General features: G+C 33.5%; 1 protein-coding gene across 14 annotated transcripts in view; it reads left to right on the forward strand.

Moving 5' to 3' along the window:
• Positions 1-333: 333 nt before the first annotated feature.
• The window catches only part of LOC144959730 (protein Aster-B-like), an 80,299-nt gene continuing 57,555 nt past the window's right edge, over positions 334-23,077 (forward strand). For 2 of the 14 annotated variants that reach the window (XM_078892413.1, XM_078892418.1), the window contains exons 1-6: positions 361-473; positions 6,940-7,127; positions 8,210-8,314; positions 9,558-9,716; positions 15,969-16,291; positions 18,215-18,363. In XM_078892413.1, coding sequence (XP_078748539.1) covers positions 7,090-7,127; positions 8,210-8,314; positions 9,558-9,716; positions 15,969-16,291; positions 18,215-18,363 — 774 coding nt within the window. In that variant the 5' untranslated portion in view covers positions 361-473; positions 6,940-7,089. Of the gene's footprint in view, positions 624-6,939; positions 7,128-8,209; positions 8,315-9,557; positions 9,717-15,968; positions 16,292-18,214; positions 18,364-23,077 lie in introns of all 14 variants that reach the window. The other 12 variants (XM_078892412.1, XM_078892417.1, XM_078892415.1 and 9 more) reach the window with 12 other exon arrangements.

The raw sequence follows: 23,077 nt of genomic DNA on the forward strand, positions 1-23,077 counted from the left end.
AATAATTTAATTTTTATTTTAAAATTAGACTAAAACGGCATTAAATTTTATTTATACCTCTAATATCCGAATGTTTCGAAACAGTTTTTATATCGACAATTATGAATTCTTATCATAACTACCATTAACTGCTGAAACTGTGATAGTGCCATCGGCCATTCATGGGTAGACTATTAGTTTCGTATATATATAAAAAAAAAACGTATTGGAAAAATAATTGGTATTTTTTTCTGTTTTACATCACTTTTTGATCAATATTGATACTAATATTATACCGATCAAGTCTCAATAAAAGTGTGCGAAACTACATTAATGTCGATATAACTCCGCATCATTAGTTATGGTTCTTTTGTTGTGACTTCCTGTTATTGTTGGCGAATCCATGTCAACAAAAAATAGATTTATATCCTCAGTCTACTAACTTCTCGGACTTGTTGCTGAGATTTATTTCGTGAAATATGTATGCTGCATTGGTATTATGCAAGGCTTTCTGGCTTAAAATTATCATTCTCAATTAGAGAAAAAAAATCCAGCAAAACAATAAATGCACTTTACTCGACGTTCACAACTCATCCTCCTCCATACTCCTACGCCTACTCCTACTACGGCAGTTCAAATTCAAAGTAGGGAGTTTAATAGAAATTCTAAATGTACCTCACACACTTGAAACCAATGTCATATGAAAGAGCTGGCAACACAGATTACAAAACAGTTTGAATTTTGTTTCTATCTTGATTAGAAATGTAGTTACGGCAGTTCAAAGTCTGAAATTTCAGACCGTTTTTACCCCAAAATTACCATTGCAAAGTTGTGACCGAAATCGCGTGATGTAATAAAAAATGGTTAAAACAGTCAATATGTTCTTATCATATATTGTATACCAAAATGTTCGTCTTATCGAGGACAATGCATTTACATTAATAAAGAGGAAGATAAACAGTTCAAATTAACACATTATTACATAATATGACGCAAATGTTACATAATCAAAAACTCGGCTAGACGTAAGAAAGAATTTGCTCTATCACTTTTGGATTTATCCCCAATATCTCACTAAACAATTGCAAATAATTACCCTCTTTTAATTAATACATATAGAATAAAAAAGGGTTTGAGAGTATGTAAATGAAAAGATATAAACATGTTGTGTAATGACATAATGAGTTTATTTTTACCTATGGCAATTTAATTGCATATAAATAAAATGGTAGATTGAAAAAGTTCAAATAAATTGAAACAGATTCCCTATTATAATAGAAGGAAAGTTCTGACTTTTAATACTTTAAAAAATTATGCTGAACCACTTTGGGTTTATTGCTATTACATCATTTGAATTGACAATTAATATAATTTTCTCCCCCCCCCCTTCTCTCTCAATGTATGGGGGTGTCAAAACTAATAGAACTTCTTACCATAATCATTATTAAGGCTAAGGCCTTTAAAATATGGATACAAATGATAAACATATCTAAACATATGGGAAAGAAACTTGATGACTTGATGGCAAAGTAAAATAAAATTAAATTAAAGCAATTGGTAGTTTTAAAATATCGATATTATTAATATCGGATTTCACAAAGAGAAGAAATATACGAACTTTTAAAACAAAAACTATAAAATGCCTATAAATAAAGTTGGAAAGTATGTATTTCAAAATAAAAACATAGTAAATAATAGTACTGAAAATATTATGGACTAAATTTAACATAATACATAACTAAATCTAAAATATCGATATGAATATCGATATCGCCCGGCAGCCATGATTAGAAGATAATGTAAACAAGGCATTTCGGCGCAGAGTTAAAAGGTGTCTGCGCATCAATATAGAGTCCTGAAATTTGGCATGAATAAAGTTTAGATGTTATTCTAAAAACAAGCGTTTAAATTTTAAAAACACACGCGGTAAATAAAAAAATAAATGCATTTGAAAATTGCCAAATTTTAACTTCATATAACTTCTGGAATTATTAATGGATTTTTCCTTAATTGGCACCATTTAAAAGGAAATTGAAAGACGAAAATAATGATACCAAAATATCTGCGATATTCCTCTTTATAACGAAGTTATGCATCTTTAAATGAACCCCCCCAAAACGCGAACGGCAATTTCCAGTCACAACTTTCCTATGGGCGAGTTGGGTCAAAATTTGACTGCCACTGCTGCTGCTCACTAAACTGCCTATTCAAAGTCTGAAATTTCACCCCAAGGGCAATGGAAAGTTGTGATCGTGCCGTTAGTTAATTTTAAAAAAAAATAAGTTAAAACAGTCAATATGGAGTTCTTATTAACAGATTGTATACCAAAATGTTCACCTTATCGAGGGCAATGCATTTACATTGACAAAGAGAAAGATACAAATTTGAAAATAACAGAACAGATCAGACAGATCAGTAGTACAAAATACATAATTTAAAACTTGGCTCAACATAAGAATAAGAAACAATTCGCACTAGATGGTCAATCACTTTTGGATTTATCCCCAATATGCCACTTAAACAATTGCAAATAATTTCCCTCTTTGATTTACCTAATACATAGAATAAAGAAGGATTTGGGACAGAATTTAAATTTAAATAAAAAGATAATATAAACATGTTGCGTAGTGACATAATGAGTTTATTTTTACCTCTGGCAATTGAATTGCATAAATAAAATGGCAGAATAAAAAAGTTCAAATAAATTGAAAAGGATCCACACAAACAAAGGCAGTTTGTCTATTTTAATTGAAAAGAAAGTTATAGCCTTTAAAAATTCTGCAAAACCACTTTGGGTTTATTTTATTGCTATTACTATTACATCATTGGACTGAGAATTATTATAATTTTATTCCCCCCCCCCCCCCTTCTCTCTCAATGTGTGGGTTGTCAAGATTTATAAAATAAAACTTCTTACCGTAACTATTAAGACCTCTAGAATGTGAATACAACTGATAACAAATATATACCTAAACATATTGGAAAGAAATTTGATGCTGTAGTCACATTCCAGCCCTGTGGACAGGTGCCGATTAGCTATTGGAAAATTGAAGTGTGATTTGGGTTAAAACTTGAATAACACAATTTCACATAATCAATGATAAATTATTTTTCACAGTTTTCGAACGGTTCTGGTATCATTTTTTAAAAGGAAGTGTCTAGGGAGACCAATATTTTGGTCTCAAGTAGTTGGGAGGAGAGAGAGCTCCAATAATGACTAGGATTAGAGACGATCTTTTAAGGATCGTGGATAGCAATAGCTCATATGGTAGAGTCACGCTCCCGGCCAGGCAGAGTTGTCGTACCAGTAAGGTCGCGGGTTCAAACCCCCATCACTTGAGCAAAATTTTTATTCTCTATTGTCTTCTGGCACTTTCCTACTCACTTCATCTCTTCTTGTTATCAACATATAAGTCCTACTTACTGTTGAGTACAGTGCAGGACAACGACAAATACAAAACCTTTGTTTGTAAAGGGTATTACGGTGCTTGCAAGACATTTAGGTCACATCAGTACCAGTAAAAACTTTCCTAAATTGCCACTGACATTTGAGTGAGGATATTTCTGGAATGAGTTCAGGGATTCGAGATAAAATGTTGCCCTGAAATTAATTTTATTAAAAATTTAAGATGTTAAATTATATATTCCCTGGCTTGACAGGAATTTTTATTTACCAACAATCTTATGTTTTAACTATTCAAATCTAACTTATGCCCTATTTTATCCATGATCAAAGTAGATACTAAATTGGAATTGATTTAAACATAAACAGCACCAAACGATAGGGTAATTCCTTTTGAAGAAAATAAGACATAAAAATCATTATTCAAAAGCCTAAAATTCGGGTCACAGCCAATAGGCCATTTATCAGCTCACTGCTGGAATGCTTAATGGACATTTATCAAAGTACCTGATTAAGTAGTATCTGTATCTGTGAAGTACTGCATACACGCATCTGATTGTGGAATTTCCTCTGATTATTATATACACGTCCCTCCTCACTATCCTCACCGACTCACTTGATCGTCATTGAAACAAACTGTTGTTGATTTTGAAAATGTGCATACTCATACTCATAAGCCTTAAGACACAAACTTGACGATTATATAAGGACAGAAGATTTTACATTGTTTTAATTTCCTAATCTATACCCAAATCTAGCCCAACAAAATTGCAATAGAAATAAAATATTATAATTAAATTACAGTGCCACAAACCCACTTCATAAGAGCTGTTGTGAATTTCTTTATAAAGAGAAGTGGCCTTACTGAAATAATAGCATGAATGCTCCATATTCAGTACCATCTCAAGCCAATAATTAAGATCAGACATTTGTCTTACCGACAAGTGGGTACCCTCAAGACTCAATGATAGTGATTGTACTATATCAAATTAACCAACTTCCTCTCTTTACGTCAGTGTCATATTATTTTCACTATGGTATTTCGATAGAAGTATAATAAACCCATAGAATTGAATAGTTTGCTGATTCTGGCTTAAGGGGATGGGAGGGTCCTGAAGGCGAAATTCTAAAATGTAATAAGTAGCTGACTTTTAGTGGTATTTTTAGGTTATGTACATCCTAATTAGAGGGAAAAAAAATTGAAAACCTAAATTTCAGTTTTTGGTTACCATGGTAACGCCGCCATTTTGAAATTTGATACCCTATAATGAAGTAGTTTTCAAATTGCTAAGGCTTTGCCAAATGACAAGTTATTGACACGAAAATAGGTACACAGGTAGTATTTGAGCCATTCATTTGGGCTAAGCATCGATTTTCTAATATCTACAGTAGTATTATTTTTATTGATTTTCAAAGTTCATCAATTTTGAAACATCAAAAATTAACCCATTTTTCGACTTTTGACCCACATTTACGCAAAATTTATAAAATAAATCTGAAATACAAATGCTCAGTTTTATGAAGCTAGTAATACTGTATGCACATGCGAAAAATCATTCCAAAATGTTTACAAATAAAGGAAGAGTAGCAAAATATATGAAGAAAAAGCACAAACTGAGAAAAACGCATTCAAAGTTTCAAGCACAGGAAACTCAAACAAGATCATGCATTCATGCGTCAAAATGACCCTGCTTGATGTGCAGGCCCTCCCTCTTTAGCCTCCTGTTCCTGACTTGCCTTTTCTCGGCTTCACACACACACACACACACACACACACACACACACACGTACGTACGTACACACACACACACACACACACACTCTCTCTCTCTCTCTCTCTCTCTCTCTCTCTCTCTCTATCTATCTATCTATCTATCTATCTAAGCTATGAGCGGCTATATGGTCTTGTGGTATGACACTCGCTTTCGGATCGGAAGGTCCTGGTTTCGAGCCTGGTTCAGCGCATAGTTGAGTCCTTGGAAAAGACTATTTACTCCCGTTCTCTCATCGTATTCGGGTGTAAAATGAGTACTTAGCCGTCAACAGTGCTGTCTCTGTCGGAAAAATTGTAATATCGCCTAACAGACGTCATGTCTTGTTATACATTTTACGTGTTGCTGTCGGTCAGGGACCCTTTGTAAAGCGTTTTGAGCACAGTTAGTGGATTTTGCGCTATATAAAATCTCTCTCTCTCTCTCTCTCTCTCTCTCTCTCTCTCTCTCTCTCTCTCTCTCTCTCTCTCTCTCTCTTTCAAGTGCATAACAAACCTCTCGCTCATTCGTTTACAACCAATGCTCAGTCTAGCTCGACAGTAACTCCATTCATTTCATTTAGAGACCTCAGCGCTTTTTCATTTTGCATCATGTTACGAAGGAGTGACAAATTCTAACTATAAAAATTCACAATAATATTACTGTTCCCATCTTGTTCGAGCTGCTGATTTTGCAAGTCGTACAATTCGAGTCTTTCGAGGCATACTTGTTGCGTACGTGTCGGTACTTTTCACAAAACAAAACTTTTATGTCCCTGGGAAGAAGAAAAATCACACACAGAATAACAATATTTACATGCGACACATGCGAAGATGATGTCAAAGCATGAACTTTGACTCGACCGCTAACCACTCAGAAAGCAGTATCAGGTCATGTTATCATCGACTATTTTGAACAGCCAATGAGAACAGCGCTAGCAAGGCAAAGGTCACAACAATTACTCACGATTTTACTACAATCAGTCAACCCCTCACAATTGGGTCAGAGAAGGGGTTTTTGGAAAGGCTCTTGACTAAATATAGATAAACCGAAGACCTTGACAGTGGGCATTTCATATAGACCAAAAATAGACGAAACTATCGATACCAAACTTGCCTATTATTATAGATGTTTTATGCTCATATTGGCCTAATGTTTATATGGCTTTTTTGCTGTCAAGCCAGGCTGTAACATTATATTTACTGCCCCCATTGGACTTCAAGAGGTCAGTTTGGACCTAAACTGACCCATCTGAGAGTCAACAAACACATTTTCATGTAGCAAAGGTTTCAAACTTTTGAAAAATAAAAAAATCTCAAAATCGATATTTTACTCGATTTTTGACAATCGAGGACCCGCCCATCCCCTTAACATACAATTTTATACCAATTGTCATTAGGGCCGGCCTGGCCTTACTTATAAAATTCCTAAGTGTTGATATTAAATAATCATAAATAGTTCTGAATTTCCCGCCTATCCCCTACCAAATAAGTTTCATTACATAGACATAGCATATATGTGTTGGTGGATAATGCCAAGTATATGAAACTTAATGGATCATGAGTCAGCTGCTGTAAAATTTGCCCAGCCTTCTTCGGATGCTCTTTGATATAAGCCAGTCCACAATATATCTTGTAACTGGTTAAGCCATTTCTAGTTTGTACTCTGTAAAAGGTTTGGCAATAACATTTTTACTCCTATTTCTCTTACTTCTACTCCCCCCTCCCCTTCAACACACAACACACATACTCACATCCCACTATATAATTTGTTGTTTTTATGGATTCTCTCTTATATTTCATTCAGAAATCTGTGATGTTGAATTTAACTCTTTGACTAAATTTTGACACAGCAAAGCAGTCATGAACTTAAGACTATGATAGTGATAGATTGGGCACTTTGCTTTGTTGAATAGAATCCAAATTTTAGAAAATACCACGTGAATTGCTTTCGATAATGGATTCTAGGAGATCACCATCCAGTGCTATCCGGCAGTGAGTATTAAATGACAATATTTGTAAACTTTTTGATTTCTATTTGGTGACAAATTTGTTCTTAAACCTGAATATTTTTTATCTTTAAATCGGAGATCCCAGTGGAAAGTGGAGGCTAAATATTAAATATAATTTAATTTTCCTTGTTGAATTTCAGGTTTACGTGAATTAATATTGTCTTATTTCAATTCTTGTAGAAAAACCGAGATATTCTCTCACAATAATGTTAAGACCAGTATGTGAACACCGCTTAATTGGAACATTCGTTGAAACGAACATCAATTTCAATTTAATGACAATGATATCAGAGCTCCATCAATCTATGTTCGATTTTTTTTCCCTCTCTTTTCCAGGTGTTGAATTTTTTAAAAAAAAGCAAAGACAAAGTGAAGCAAACATAACTTGTCCTTAATTAAATGGAATCCTTTGTTGTAATAATTATTTAACAGTCCAACACTTTAAACTAAAATCCTAACTTACTAGAGACTACGCTTATGATTGTCTTGCAGGGTATAATTAACAAGAGTTGTGCTGCTATGGTTGAAATTGCTTTTTGTGTTCTTGAACTTGAACTATAATATTCTTGAATTCATTAAATAGAATCCATTTACATGTGTGGTCATTCGACTATTTAGAAATGGCTATATATTTTCTGGCCATCTGTCATCATAGCTATTAACGTGTACTGTCAATGTATTTATTTATTTATTTTTTAAGTTAAGTAAACATTGTTAACAAAATTTTTGATACAACTAAAAAGGGTTGTGCTATAGCTGCAGCAGTACACACACCTACACACACCTACGCACACACACACACACACACACACGCACACACACACACCTATGAAAAGTACCAAAAGATAATCTGATCTTGTGAGCTATTGAAAAACATGATTTTACAGAATAAAAATGGCTTTGTTCCATAATTGAAACCTACAGGAATTTCAATCTCTAACCTTCCATCTGACGTTGCTAAAATTGAACACAGGTTTGATGTCCATTTTCAAGCATACTTTAATCATTTTATTGTGGCCAGCAGTTCATCATGCACATTTGTTGTTTTAATTTTTTTATTTACAGCCGACGTTACAAAGAAATGAATTCAAGTCAGGAGTCCTTGTCATCCCCTGCCCCTCAACGTCCTAGTTCTAGAACTAGTTTTGTGGATGTCAAAGAACGAGAAAGGTAATTAGTAATAATAATATCATTGTGTTGTTTTTTACTATTCGATCTAAACTTTGCCGATTATGTCAATGTCAAAGACAGAGAAAAGTATTTTCAAAGTATACGTGAATCGTGTGCATCCAACTCTGTGTAAGTGCGAGAGAAGTACGTTTGAGAAACATTTTTTGTAAAAACAGTGCGTCTTCCGCAATAATACTTGTCAGGTGTGTTGAGATTACATGACTAATACTAATACCACCAGATATCTAAAACTAGAGCGTTTATAATGTTTCATTGATTGCTCAAATATTTGAACTCTGGATATTTAAATTTTATAGCCTTTGAGCTTGAAAGAAGAAATGGAATTTATTTTTTAAAAAGAATTTAAAAATTTTTAAAAATTTATTTTCTTTTATTTTTTCTGTTTTTTTCTTTTATTTTCTTTTTTCAATACTGTTTTTTCCACCCATCAATGATTGGATTGCCAGACTATTTTAAAGCGTTTTGATCATGTTTACTAGATATTGTGCTATATATGACTGACTTTTTTTTTTGTAGTATGTAGATAATCAGAATGCCAGATCAGAGTTTTTATTGCTCCTAGTCGGTCATTATTCCATCCCAATTCAGAAACGATTTCCATCGTCTGGATATGACATTTTATCACCTCATATATCAATGTTTATGTTTGTTATTACCTGGCATTTGTTGGTTTACATTAATTTGACATATACATTCATTTATTGACTTTCGCTATTCTCAATGTGATTTTTATTGGCCACATCATTTTAAAGGGTCAACAATTTGTGATATATATATAACATTACCTATTTTGTTTTTTATTTGTGTTTTGCTTTTGAGTTTGGAAGTTTAGGGTGTTCCTCATAACATTGAACTACGAAACAAAAACAAAAAAAGATTGTCTTTGAAAAAGATATTTTGATTGTTGTTCTTTGAAAAAAGGTTAAATCTTATATGTGAAATTATTATTATTGTTATTATTATTATTATTATTATTATTATTATTATTATTATTATTATTATTATTATTATTATTATTATTCTGCAAAAAAAAAATATTTGCTAATTATAGGGTGAAAATGTGATATTATCCACTGAAATTTCTTCGTTTAGTAGAAATACCCAGCTCAGCTGTTAGTTAGTAACCTTGAAGATAAAAAAAAAGAAGATTTTTAAGGAAGCTAAGAACAATGACTTCATATTGGATGCCATGGTTATTGATCTTGTGTTGTGTTTGTCGTAGAGATGATGATGGTGATGGTGTAGGGGTTGCGGATGATGAGGAAAATGATGGTGAGGAAAATGGTGGCGCTGACATGAGAAGGGAATACTGCGACAGGTGGTTGTGGGATGTTGTGTGGCCGCTTCCTCAAAGTCTACAAGGAGGAGGGTTGACCAAGAGGTATAGACTCGTCTGCTGTACACTGACTAAGCATGATTATAAAAAAAAAAAAAAAAAAAAAAAAACATTAACGCCAGAAATCTTTTACTTCAAATATGTGGCAGATCTCTTCATAATGGCATTATGCCAGGTTGTATTGGATACTGAAAGTGAACCTGCAATCAAGATTAGAAACTTAGATTAACGTGATATATATATATATATATATATATATTTATATATATATATATATATATATATATATATATATATATATATATATATATATATATATATAATATATATATATATATATATATATATATATATATATAATATATATATATATATATATATAATATTTATTATCTCACCTTTAAATAGAAAAAAATTATCGCCAACAAGTCTGTTCAGCTGGTGCAATGACTTCAGGGCAGCGATATGCAACTTATTTCGCTGCCTCGAAGAAGCCATTGCACCAACTGAACCATATTTGTTGGCGATGATAATCTTTTTATATACTTTAATTTTTTTTCTTTTTAAATTTTTTTTTTTAGGATGATTACATTTACTTTAATCTGGAAATTCTTAAATTTCTAATTTTTTCATCATTTTAACCGGAAAGTCATTTTCCTGTACCTGTTTCACACAGACATGACAGCGTTTTTAGGCGAGGGCTCACTCATTACTCGATTATGGTGACCCTCCTCCTCCTCCCCTATCCAAGTTTTGGAATGTGTCAAACTGAACACTTATTTGAAGTTTTAGATTTCAGACTTTTTAATCAACTGATCTTTGAACCAATAACAGTTCTCAGGCCAAATTCAAAATAAGGGTTTGAAAAGGTAAACTAATTTCCTCAGTGTATGGCAGTGTGTGAAGCCTAGCAACGGAATTTGCCTCTCCCTCCCATTCCCATAATCCCTTGGTGTTGATGAATTTCTATAAAAGCTTGAGACTTATGTATGCGGCTTGGCTGTTGAGTTTTTTGTTACCATTGCATGTTTTGACGCTGGTGGGTGTGATGCTGGGGTGTTTTCGCTATTGCTGTTTTTTCTTTTGTGTGTGTGTGTGTGTGTGTGTGTGTGTGTTTTTTGGTTTTGTTTTTGTTTTATTTTTGTTTTGTTTTGGAGTGGGGGGGGGGGATCATTTGTCATTGTGTGTGTGTGTGTGTGTGTGAATTTTTTTTGTTTTTGTTTCTGAAAATTATTTCATTTACTATTTGTTGTTGTTGTTGTTGTTATTCTTCTTCTTCTTTTTTAAAGATATACTGTAGTTCACTCATTTAAATATATGGTCAAATTTTGAAATGATTAACTCACTAACTGTCACAGCTGAAACATCTCATTTTTACTTTTTAAAAATATTTTGACCTTTGACTGCCATGGCCGAACCCCTTCGGTTTCATAGTTTAATATTTTTTTCTACTTCTGCGAACTGTATTGGCCACGGCAGTTTGATGGTCAAGTAGTTTGTTTAAAAAAAAAATCTTTCATTTCATACCAAACGTGATGGGGTACTTTTTAATGTTGACATTCTTTCTCGCAGGCCAAAGTTACTGATAACCTGGTAGTTTTTTTCTTTTAATTTTCCAACATAATGGATAAATGAAAACTATTATTTGTAATTTTTGAGTGAAAAACATTATGAAACTACTTGTTTTTGTTTTAGTTATTATTCTGATTATGTTGGTGATTGTTTTCTGTTAAAAGAACATTGACTTGTTTCCAGTTTTTAGTTAAAACAGTGGCCCAAGGCAGTGCTGACACCAATTAAATTTTTTTAGGTGCATAAAATTGTCTCCTTTTTTAAAAAAATGACTGTACAATCCAGATTTAAATTGCAACAATGGAAATGGGATCATTTGAAAGAACAACAAAAGCAGTTTTGTTTGCTTTTTAAATTTTTTTATTATCATAGAAATTGTGAACATGGTGTATTAACAAGACAAAACATGTACAAACCTTAGAGGCTTTGCAATTCTGAAAACCTTGGCAGTCAGTGAGTTAAATGTCTCTCAGTTTCCATATTATACATCGTTGTATTTTATGAAGTATAATTTATCTATGCAGGTTTGGATGAGCATGTATGGTTGTAATGATTGGAAATCTGAGCTTGATAGCTTTTATATAGCGCAATATTCATTTAACATGTTCAAAGCGCTTTACTAAGGGTCCATGCCCAACAGTAACACATAACATATAGAATGGGACGCCTGTTAGGCAATATTACAAATTTTTTTCTGACAGAGAAAATGCTCTTAACGACCAGGATCCCATTTTACGGTGAGAGAATGTGAGTAAAGAGCCTTTTCCAAGGACTCAACTATATGCAGAGCGAGGCTTGAACTCAGGACCCTCCGATTCAAAAGTGAGTGTCATACCACAAGGTCACATGGCTGCAAGGTGTTATTAGATGTCGTGGGACTGACTTGTTCATATTTACAGGTCTGATAATTGAAGACAATTGTGGGCTTGATTGAGCATTGTTATAATGGACTCTATTTTGAATTGCTTGGATAGTATCTCCATTACAACAATGAGCCTTTAACAAATTAGGTTATCAGACTTGCAACTTTGTCGAGTGTGGCTGTTCGGCGATTACTGATTTATCATGCATTATTATTGTTATGATGGTCTCGGTACCTTTGCATGTGAAGCGAGTGCTCTACCAACTGAGCTATCTGATATTCTGTTTTTATGAGAATATTTATTGTTGATGTTGTTGTTGTTATTGTAATTATCCTCATTATTATTATTATTATTATTATTATTATTATTATTATTATTATTATTATTATTATTATTATTATTATTATTATTATTATTATTATTTATTATTATTATTATTATTATTATTATTATTATTTGTTATTCTTCTTCTTCATCATCTTCTTCTTCTTCTTCTTCTTCTTCTTATTATTATTATTATTATTATTATTATTATTATTATTATTATTATATTATTATTATTATTATTTTATTATTTTATTATTATTGTTCTTCTTCTTCTTCTTCTTCTTCTTCTTCTTCTTCTTCTTCTTCTTCTTCTTCTTCTTCTTCTTCTTCTTCTTCTTCTTTTTCTTATTATTATTATTAATAATAATATCAATTTTATTGTTATTTATCCGTTGGAACATATTGTCTTATGGGCCTATTTTAAAATCAATTAATTTCAGGTTAATATAATGACAATGATACTGATATTATTTCTTGTCTATAAGTTGGAAATTTCATTTGTTAACATTGCAGTAACAATTATAATAAGCATACAAATGTGGGAATTAATATAGTTATCATGACAAAACTTACTCAATCACAATGTTCACACAGACATCCTTCACAAATTGAAGTACGACAGTGAACATAAGGTTTAAGATTATATAACAATGTATACATATTCATGAACTTTACTCATTCTGTCTACTCTCTCTTCCTCATTAATACAATTCATATGGACCTGATCTATCCCCCCCTCCTCTCTCTCTCTCTCTCTCTCTCTCTCTCTCTCTCTCTCTCTCTCTCTCTCTCTCTCTCTCTCTCTCTCCCTCCCTCTCATTCACTCACTCTCTATTTCACACACTCTCGTATACACACACACACACACACACACACACACACACACGCACGCATACATCTTGCACATTCCATTGCTACTTATGATGAAGGAGTCTATAGCATCTATATATTTTAATACCTATTTATACAATTACAGTCCAGTGATATAACTTTATTGGTTTGAATATTTTCATTGTCCTGCGGATTGATAAACGTTTCCTTTTGTGTGAGCATACATACGGTGTACTGCTTTTAATTGGCGGGATATAAACAGTGCCACAGTTTGTGAACTTAACTCTCTTGAGTTCATATTCATGGAAAGTGGAACAAATTTGTTTGATTTTCCACGAGGGTTAACTCGAGTTAACAAGCTTTTCTGTGAGCTAAGCAAGGATCTGTAAAACTGTATATTAAATTGTTCCATACAAAGCAGAGAGAAAAATGCAAGAGAAAAATCATCCCATCCCAGAACGTGAGCTTGCCTCTACTGTGGGTCTTTCTTTTCTTACATTACTTTCCAGACATTTATCTCACTCTAGTACCGCTTGCTGTGTCTTCTATACCCATCTCGCCTCCTTTGTCTTCCTTTTTCTTCAGTGCATTAGCTTCATATATCTACCACCTTCCTCTATTATCATCCATTTTACTGATTTGTTTATCTGTTTCCTTTTTCTTTTTTCTTTTTTACTGACGTATAAAACATAATAATTTCGCAAGCTCCATAAAATCCCCCCCCCCCCCCCACCCCCAAAAGAAACCAAAAAAGAAAAAAGAAAAGAGAAACAGATAAACAAATAAATGAATGTATAGATAAATTGATGTCAATGAGTGCGCCAATGATGATCAAATATAAATAGGGATCATTGAGATTGAATCAAGTTGGGTTGTTTCAAATAAAATTTTTAACAATCAAGCTTGGTATCGTCTAATGTTAGACTAGAGTAATTTGTTAAGCATCAAAACGTAATGATGAATACTTTCAAACTGACTGGAAGACCAGCTCACACTCATGCATTGCGGATATTGATGTTTGTGCTATATCAGAGACTAACCATTTGCTATTTATAGTTATTTAGATTGTGTACTTTTATGCTATGGGAACAAACTCCTGACTGAAACTGCAGTTTTTTTGTTTTTTTTTTTTGTTTTTTGTTTTTTGTTTTTTTTTTTATATCTTGAGGCTTGCATGAATTTGCTCAGTGTGTGCTGATTTTTAGAATTGTTTTTATTTGTCTTGTCGGGTTTTTATTTTTTATTTTTGTTGTTTTTTTTTAAATTTAAAGTTGTTTTTTTTTATTTATTTTTTTTTTTTTAACACCTTTTATTTTAAAAAATACATAATTAAGACTTTGATTTGTTTGAAAAGTGATGATTACATTTTTTGTTTGTTTGTTTCTTTTCCTATTTACACACATGACTTGTGTTTCAATATCTTTATATAGTTTAATTAGGGAATGATGTGAACACATTAGGAAATTACAATCAAGTACCTAAGTACAAACTTTGCAAATTGACAAAGGGTGAAATAGGCATATTTAAGAAATTACCAATATTCACTCTAAACTTAATTTTGTTAACATACCAGGAAAAAAAAAAGAAACAAAACAACAAAAAAATGCTGTTTTAGTCTTTACAATTTGATTATTATTTTGAATTTTGAAATTGTTGATTGTACATTTTGTGGTAAAAAAAGCAAGCAATTTTGGTCACGATTATTGACCAGATAGGTGTCATAACTGGTCCCCTTTTGTTTCCTATAATATGGAATGTCACACTGAATTTAGGTGTGGAAAAGCTATATATAAATTTTCATATTTAATTATGTGCAACCACTTTTTGTTACTGCTCATGTTTATATCAATGTTGTGATAAATTAGGGAGCAAGACTAGTGTAATATAAACATCTGAAAAAGTGGGTATGAAACAGTGCCAGACAAAGCAGAGAGAAAATGCAAGAAAAAAAACAAAAAAACAAAATAACCTCCTGACTTTTCTTACCTTATCTCTTTGTCTGACACATTCACACACAATTTTACAGATCTTGAGCAGGGTGTTTCATTTATGTATGAAATAGTGAAGTAAAAGAATATTACAAGAAAAATAGCATTAAAAAAAAAAAAACAAAAAAAAAACAACCTGCTCTGGCTGGGGATCAAACCTATGACCTCCTAATTACCGTTCAGATATATGTTACAGTGAATGACACAATCAGTCGGATGGTGAAAAGGTTTGAACTGAGATATTGCCAAGTTTAGTTAGAAGGTCAATTTTTTAATCAAAAATGAGTTCTTGTCATAAATGATTAAATCAACCCTTTTTGTACATCTTCGGGAAATATCAAAGCTTAATTTCATTTCTAAATATTTTTTACAGCTAGTCAAGTTGAAAAAGTATGAAATTTGGGGAAAGTTGCTGGATACCGTTTCTATACATATGACATTACTTCATGAAAAATCACCGATTTACTTCAAATGAAGATTAAAATGCTCGGGGGAGCCTATTCTTTCAGAAAATGTAAAAAAAAAAAAATGCATATCAAAAATTTTCACATTCCGACTGATTATGTCATGCACTGACACATATTAGCATTGTTCCCCCATAGAGGTTACCGGATCACTACGCATTTACATAGTTCCTCTCCATATTCACTACTCATTCACATGTTCAACCCCCCCCCCCCCCCCCCCAACACCCATTTTATTCTGACTTGTTTCAGTGATTCCCATGACAGTGTCTCCAAAGAGGACCATCACAGAGTACCAGGAGGCCACGAGTCCATCAACGACAGCCGTAGTGGATCCCCGGATAAGCCCCACAATACGTTTGAAAGATCATCCACTGCCCATGCTCAGAATCCTCACCAATACCCACACAACAGTAGCGGCAGTAGTGGTGGTGGTGGTGCAAGTGGGGATGCTGCCAGCCCCAACATCCACGAGCACAGACGCAACGGATCTGACCACCACCTCCATCCTGACATTTTACAAAGCAAAAATCTCCATGAACGCACGTTTGAGACATCTTTGGATAATATACTTAGTAAGATCCATCAAAATTCCAACAAATTCGTAATTTATAGTCAAATGATAATAAAAGATCATTTGCTTCACTTGCTTCTTTTCCATCACCCTCTAAAGACATTTCACCAGCTCTTTCACAACTAAATTAAAGATAAATAAAATACATTTTAAGGAAAAACAAAAAAAAACCCCCCCCCCCCCCACCCCCCAATAAAAAAAAAAACAAACAAACAAACAAACAAACAACCAAACAAACAAACAAATAAAATAACAAAACAAAACAAGTTCAACAATTGAGAAAAACTGATGATAATATTATAGGGATACTAAAGAGGAAATGAAAATATTCGAGTAATTCTTTCAACAAAGGTGTTTGTTATTTGTTTAGGATGTGTTTATACAGATGACCTTTTGCTTGTGAATCCAACCACGGAAAAGGTGGATATAAAGAGGCAGCCGATTTTTAACGATTTGCAATGTCCGATAAAGTATCAGTCGTATTTATCATTATTTTACAATTCTTGGAGCATTAAAACTAAGCTAGACCCTAAATTGACATCTAGATTGGAAACAAAAAAGAAGCCCTCATCCAAATCATTTGAATAGTACTATAACAAACTTGAGGATTTTTTATAAAGCGCAATATCCACTAAAGAGGCTCAAAGCGCTTTACAAGGGGCCCTAGCCAACAGCAACACTTAACATGTAGAACGAGACATGACGCCTGTTAGGCAATATTACAATTTAATTATTTTTTTTTTCGGACAGAGACAACGCTGCTAACGGTCAGGTACTCATTTTACACCTGAATACGGAAAGAGAATGTGAGTAAAGAGTCTTTTCCAAGGACTCAACTATCCGCAGAGCGAGGCTCGAACCCAGGTCCTTCCGATCCGAAAGGGAGTGTCATACCACAAGACCACATAGCCGCGTAATACATATAAACTAAAGATTGCCGCCATAGCCAAGTGGTTTTCATGGCTGAATGGATTTGGCAGTTAGCCTAGGGCATCAGTAGATTGAAATCCAAGTAGGTTCGACTCCACAAAAACTTCAGAGGAAAAAAAAACATTTTGTCTTTCATATTAACTTTATGTCTAGCTTTATGTTGAAAATATAAATTTATCTCAACTTTTTTTTCTCCTTTCTATTTAACCTTTCTCCTTACCAATTGTAGGAAAATCGTCACATTCATTACGGTACAACCAACGTTTTTCTACGACTCAGATTTGTTTTTTATATCTCAATATTTAAATAAAAGGTATTGTTCTATTTACATGAACTTTATACTGTTTTGTGAAGCTTATTTTGCTCTTCAAAATTATGTATGTCATGCACTTTGTGCGTTTAAATTTGAGTTTAAAAAATTCAATTCATTCAACAAATAACTTCAAACCGATTTGTACTATGCAGGCCTGATAACCCAAATTATTGCAGGCTCATGGTTATAAAATGGAAACAATCTCAAATCACTACTATGTATGTGTAAAATATTGTTCATTTCAGCAATGTCAAACCAAGCTTGTAATCATTATCCTGGTCATCAGACCTTTAAAATAATATGTGCCCATTTGCAGAAGACTTTTGTTCTTTTCTGCGTGTCATTTTAGGTCGGATGTGTTTTCATTCAAGTGTACAAATTTTCAATGGATCCTGCTATTAGCAATGCTATCCATAATGCATACAATAAATAACTTCAAACCGATTTGCACTATGCAGGCCTGATAACCCAAATTTTTACAGGCTCATGGTTATAAAATGGAAACAATCTCAAATCACTTCTATGTATGTGTAAAATATTGTTCATTTCAGCAATGTCAAACCAAGCCTGTAATCATTATCCGGTCATCAGACCTGAAAATAATATGTGCCCATTTGCAGAAGACTTATTATGTCTTTTTCTGCGTTGTCATTTTAAGTCGGGCGTGTTTTCATTCCCCAGACGAGTGTACAAAAGTTTCGGTGGATCCCGCTATCAGCAATGCCATCCATGACTCCATCAAGACTCCATCCTCTGTCACTTCAAACAACGTCCAGGCAGCCGTGCCAAGGAGTAACCGGTCGGAGAAGAAGAGAAACAGATTCATGAATGTAAGGAACTGGCCCTTTTTTATTTTTTTATTATAGTTTTTAACCTCAGACCTTTTTCTTCAGTTTCTGTTCCTATCCTTTTCCTCCACCTCCTTATCCTTTTCTTCTTCATCTTCATCTTCTTCTTCTTCTTCTTCTTCTTCTTCTTCTTCTTCTTCTTCTTCTTCTTCTTCTTCTTCTTCTTCTTCTTCTTCTTTCTTTTCTCATATTTTCTTCTTCTTCTTCTTCTTCTTCTCTCTTCTTCTTCTTCTTCTTTCTTCTTCTTCTTCTTCTTCTTCTTCTTCTTTTTCTTCTTCTTCTTCTTCTTTCTTCTTCTTCTTCTTCTTCTTCTCTCTTCTTCTTCTTCTTCTTCTTCTTTCTTCTTCTTCTTCTTCTTCTTCTTCTTCTTCTCTCCTTCTTCTTCTTCTTCTTCCTCTCTCTCCTCCTCTCTCCTCTCTCTTCTCCTTCCTCTCTTCTTCTTCTTCTTCTTCTTCTTCCTTCTCTTCTTCTTCTCTTCTTCTTCTCCTTCTCTTCTTCTTCTTCTTCCTTTTCTTCTTCTTCTTCCTTCTTCTCTTCTTCTTCTTCTTCTTCTTCTTCTTCTTCTTCTTCTTCTTCTTCTTTCTTCTTCTTCTTCTTCTTCTCTTCTTCTTCTTCTTCTTCTTCTTCTTCTTCTTCTTCTTCTTCTTCTTCTTCTTCTTCTTCTTCTTCTTCTTCTCTTCTTCTTCTTCTTCTTTTCTTTTCTTCTTCTTCTTCTTTCCTATCTTCTCTTCTTCTGTACAATTCCATGTATTTTGTTCATTGGTTCTTATTTTTTATTTTAAATACTTTTTCGTTTTCATTTGTTTTCCTGTTCTAGCATTAACTCCATCTTCCTTCTCTTCTGTTCTTTCTGTCCTGTTTGTTTCTCTCTCCTCTCTCTTCTCTCTTCTTCTTCTTCTCTCTCTCTCTCTCTCTCTTCTCTCTCTCCTCTTCTACTCTCTCTCTCTCTCCTTCTCTCTTCTCTTCTCTTTCTCTCTCTCTCTCTCTCTCTTCTCTCTCTCTCTCTCCTCTCTCACCTCTCTCTCCACTACTCTCTTCTCATCTCTCTCATCTCACTATTCATCATACATCATACATCTATCATCATCACTTCTTCTATCTATCTTCTCATATCTATCATCAATCTATCTATCTATCTATCTATCTATCTATCTATCTATCTATCTATCTATCTATCTATCTATCTATCTATCTATCTATCTATCTATCTATCTATATCTATCTATCTATCTATCTATCTATCTTATCTATCTATCTATCTATCTATCTATCTATCTATCTATCTATCTATCTATCTATCTATCTATCTATCTATCTATCTATCTATCTATCTATCTATCTATCTATCTATGTGTTTTTACATGCGGACACTGCCAATACCATCTTGCAAATCAGCCACTATGTGCGCTAATTCCAAGAGTTTTCCACCTCACAAGGGATACTGTGATTCAAGTGATAGCGAATGACTGGTTTGAAAATGTGTGAATGATACATTGAAAAACAAGGCAGAATGTAAAGAACAGGGGGGAAAATACCCCCCACCCCCTTCTCCCAACCCCCCCCCCCCCCCCAAAAAAAAAAAAAAAAAAAAAAAAAAACAAAAAAAAAAAAAAAAATACCCAACAAAAACAACCAAAACAACCAAACATCAATCTTCCTTGACTGGGGATAGAACCGTTGGGTACATGTGTTTACTCATAGCCTTACAATTCCTTAAAAATTACACCACAACACAGGGGCGACACGACAATCATCAAAAGAGAGTGAGAAGTGACATATCATTAATAAAGCTCAAAGAAACAAATGATCCCATTGGTTGAACTATTGGATATATATATATATATATATATATATATATATATATATATATATATATATATATATATATATATATATATATATATATATATATATATATATATATATATATTTTTTTTTTTTTTTTTTTTTTTTTTTATTTTTTTTTTTTTTTTTTTTTTTTTTATTTTTTATTTTTTTTTTTATTTTTTTATTATTTTTTTTTTTTTGTGTAGACATCACCTGTACTTTTCTATCAGTGCCAGACCGTAGCTGTCGTTAACGTTTAGCATTACACTAGGACTTGTATTTTGACGTCATTTTTTTAGGTTTGTGCACCGTCTAATGAACTGTCGTTATGAATGCTTAAGAACATTATTGATCCCATAATTCGTTAAACTATTGGATACAACATTTGTTTTTTTTGGGTTTTTTTTCTTTCTGGATAGTCTGGCTTGTACTTTGACGTAGTTCTTTGGTCAGTGTTTGACTGTGATCTTACGGAAGCTATGCTGATACTTGTCAGCCAATGAATTTAGGAAGACTGCAGTCGAACTATAGGCATAATAGGCTTCAACAGTCGTGACGTCACTTCCCTCGTAATGACGCATAGTAACTTAGTAACTGGTTCTAAACTATCGGAACAATGGCGGACGCCCTTATGCAATATTTCTCCGACGAGCATAAAAGTGTAACCAGAGGAGAAAAACATCATAAATGTGATCATGTTTTGACTTTTATATATTTTGATCACATGACATAATATGAAAAGTTCTAGCCAAGCATGAAGAATAAAATGTACCGATTTTCTTTGTTTAGAACCACGCTGCTCATCGTTGCTGGGCGACGTGACATCATACTATTGAATCCTGTATTTATTTTTTTTAACCCTATACTGGCATTTAATTTTTATTTTTGTTTTGAGATAATGGGAGTGATCAATATTCATGTATTTGTCCAACCAAGTCTACAAGGATTGAACATTTCTCGATAAATGTAAACACTGATGTGTTTCTGGAAGTTGTAAACATACTCACGAGTCATGCTTAGCAAATTGACCAATGGGGGTGATGGTTATAACCTTTCCATGTAATGTAGTCCAGGTCTTTGGTGACATTGCAAAATGTACCCAAATTGACCCACATTGTGAAAAGTGTTCACATCTTTTGAAATATCTAATAACCACGATTGGTTATTTTGTTCAGCTTGACACATGAATATGTTTACAATTTCCATAAGCAATGCAGTGTGTTTACATTTGTTAAGAAATATCCAATCGTTGTAGAGCAACAAAGTGTGTGATTGATGATTGGGTTTGACGGAAACCCGAATATAGATCGCTCCCATGCATTGTGAAATTGGATGTTTCTCAAACTGTGATCACTTTTCACTATGTGCATCATTTTGAGCACACTTTGAAATGTGACCAATGCCCTCGAGCGCCATGGAATGGTAATATCGATCATCCCCATTGCTTTAACCATCGCAATCTTCAGTAGTTGCCCGTCACACGAATAAATCGGCTGCAACAGTTTTGTGAGTATTTGTCACAATATTTTGACACACTGAGCACGTTGATGAGAGAATTGCCTCGGTACACCTGGCAACGCCAAGCATTAAAAAAAAAAAAAAATTAACCAGTATATTTTTGACCAATCAAAGAAGGACTTTGTGATACACCTTTACACGTGCTCGGACAAACATTGTTGATTGTTTATAAACAAGAACGTCAACGAAATCGACCTCTCTCTGATCATTGTTATTTTTATACCAACATATGGGACTAGTTACCACGTGATTTTCTCGATCATAATATAAAAGTTGAAATAAGTTTTTTTTTTTTTTTTTTTTTTTTTTTTTTACACACATAGTTTTCTGTGTTGGTTATTTTGATCAAGCGTTCGAACATTGGGCGTTTTACTCAGGAATAACCATCGATTGTAAAGCCTGTGTCGTTTGCTAGACATTTTACCAATCACTGTCTTTGTTTACATGATGACGACTGTCCGAGAGGCGTGGTTATCTAAATGTCTATAGATAGAATGCGCTTGGCCAAGGAGTTCACAACATTGCCATCCGGAAGTATAACGGACCAACACACAAACTCTGTGTAACCATGAACTTTTATAGTCTGGTTAATGCAGTTTAGTGAAAACAACTCACAAACGCGGATGGCAAAAACAATAACAAAGGTCTGAGTGACGTCATCTTCGAACTATCTATTGGTTCTGTTAAAATCGTTAGTGATGCTCAGGATCTATGGGGCTGATTGTGTCGGATTGCATCAAGTTCTAAAGAAAGCTAGGTACCTATGACTTTATTTAGCCCATACACTCTTCTATACTACTATTGTACAGTGGTTTTGACAGCATGTCAATACTATCTATGACGATGGATAAATTAAATGCCCTGTTTCATTCATCTCCTGCTGTTTTATGAACAGGAGATTTAATGTGTCTGTGTGTGTGTGTGTGTGTGTGTGTGTGTGTGTGTGTCAGGAGGAGGTGGTGGATTTGTGTAGTGTATCACATTGCCCTTCTCTCGCTGACGCCTACTCAGTTTTTTTTTAAGGGGGTTGGGGGGGGGGGGGGTGTCTTTTTTGAATTGCACACCTGTCGCACTATCATTTCACTATCTGTTTTCAAACAATTTGTATATAAGCATACACACATACATAAAGGCATACATACACACTCACAAATGAATATGACATGGGCATATACAAAACACACGCTCACTAATATAACACACTCCTTTGCCCCACCCTACTCCATCTTCAACACATTCTCACACATACACACTTACATACACACAACACACACCGATATATACGAAAAACATATAGACACACACACACACACACACACACAGACACACTTCAAACATAACATGGTGACAT

Source organism: Berghia stephanieae, chromosome 14, assembly GCF_034508935.2.
Source record: "Berghia stephanieae isolate SIO BIC M18660-M18661 chromosome 14, UCSD_Bste_1.3, whole genome shotgun sequence".
Classification (NCBI taxonomy): domain Eukaryota; kingdom Metazoa; phylum Mollusca; class Gastropoda; order Nudibranchia; family Aeolidiidae; genus Berghia; species Berghia stephanieae.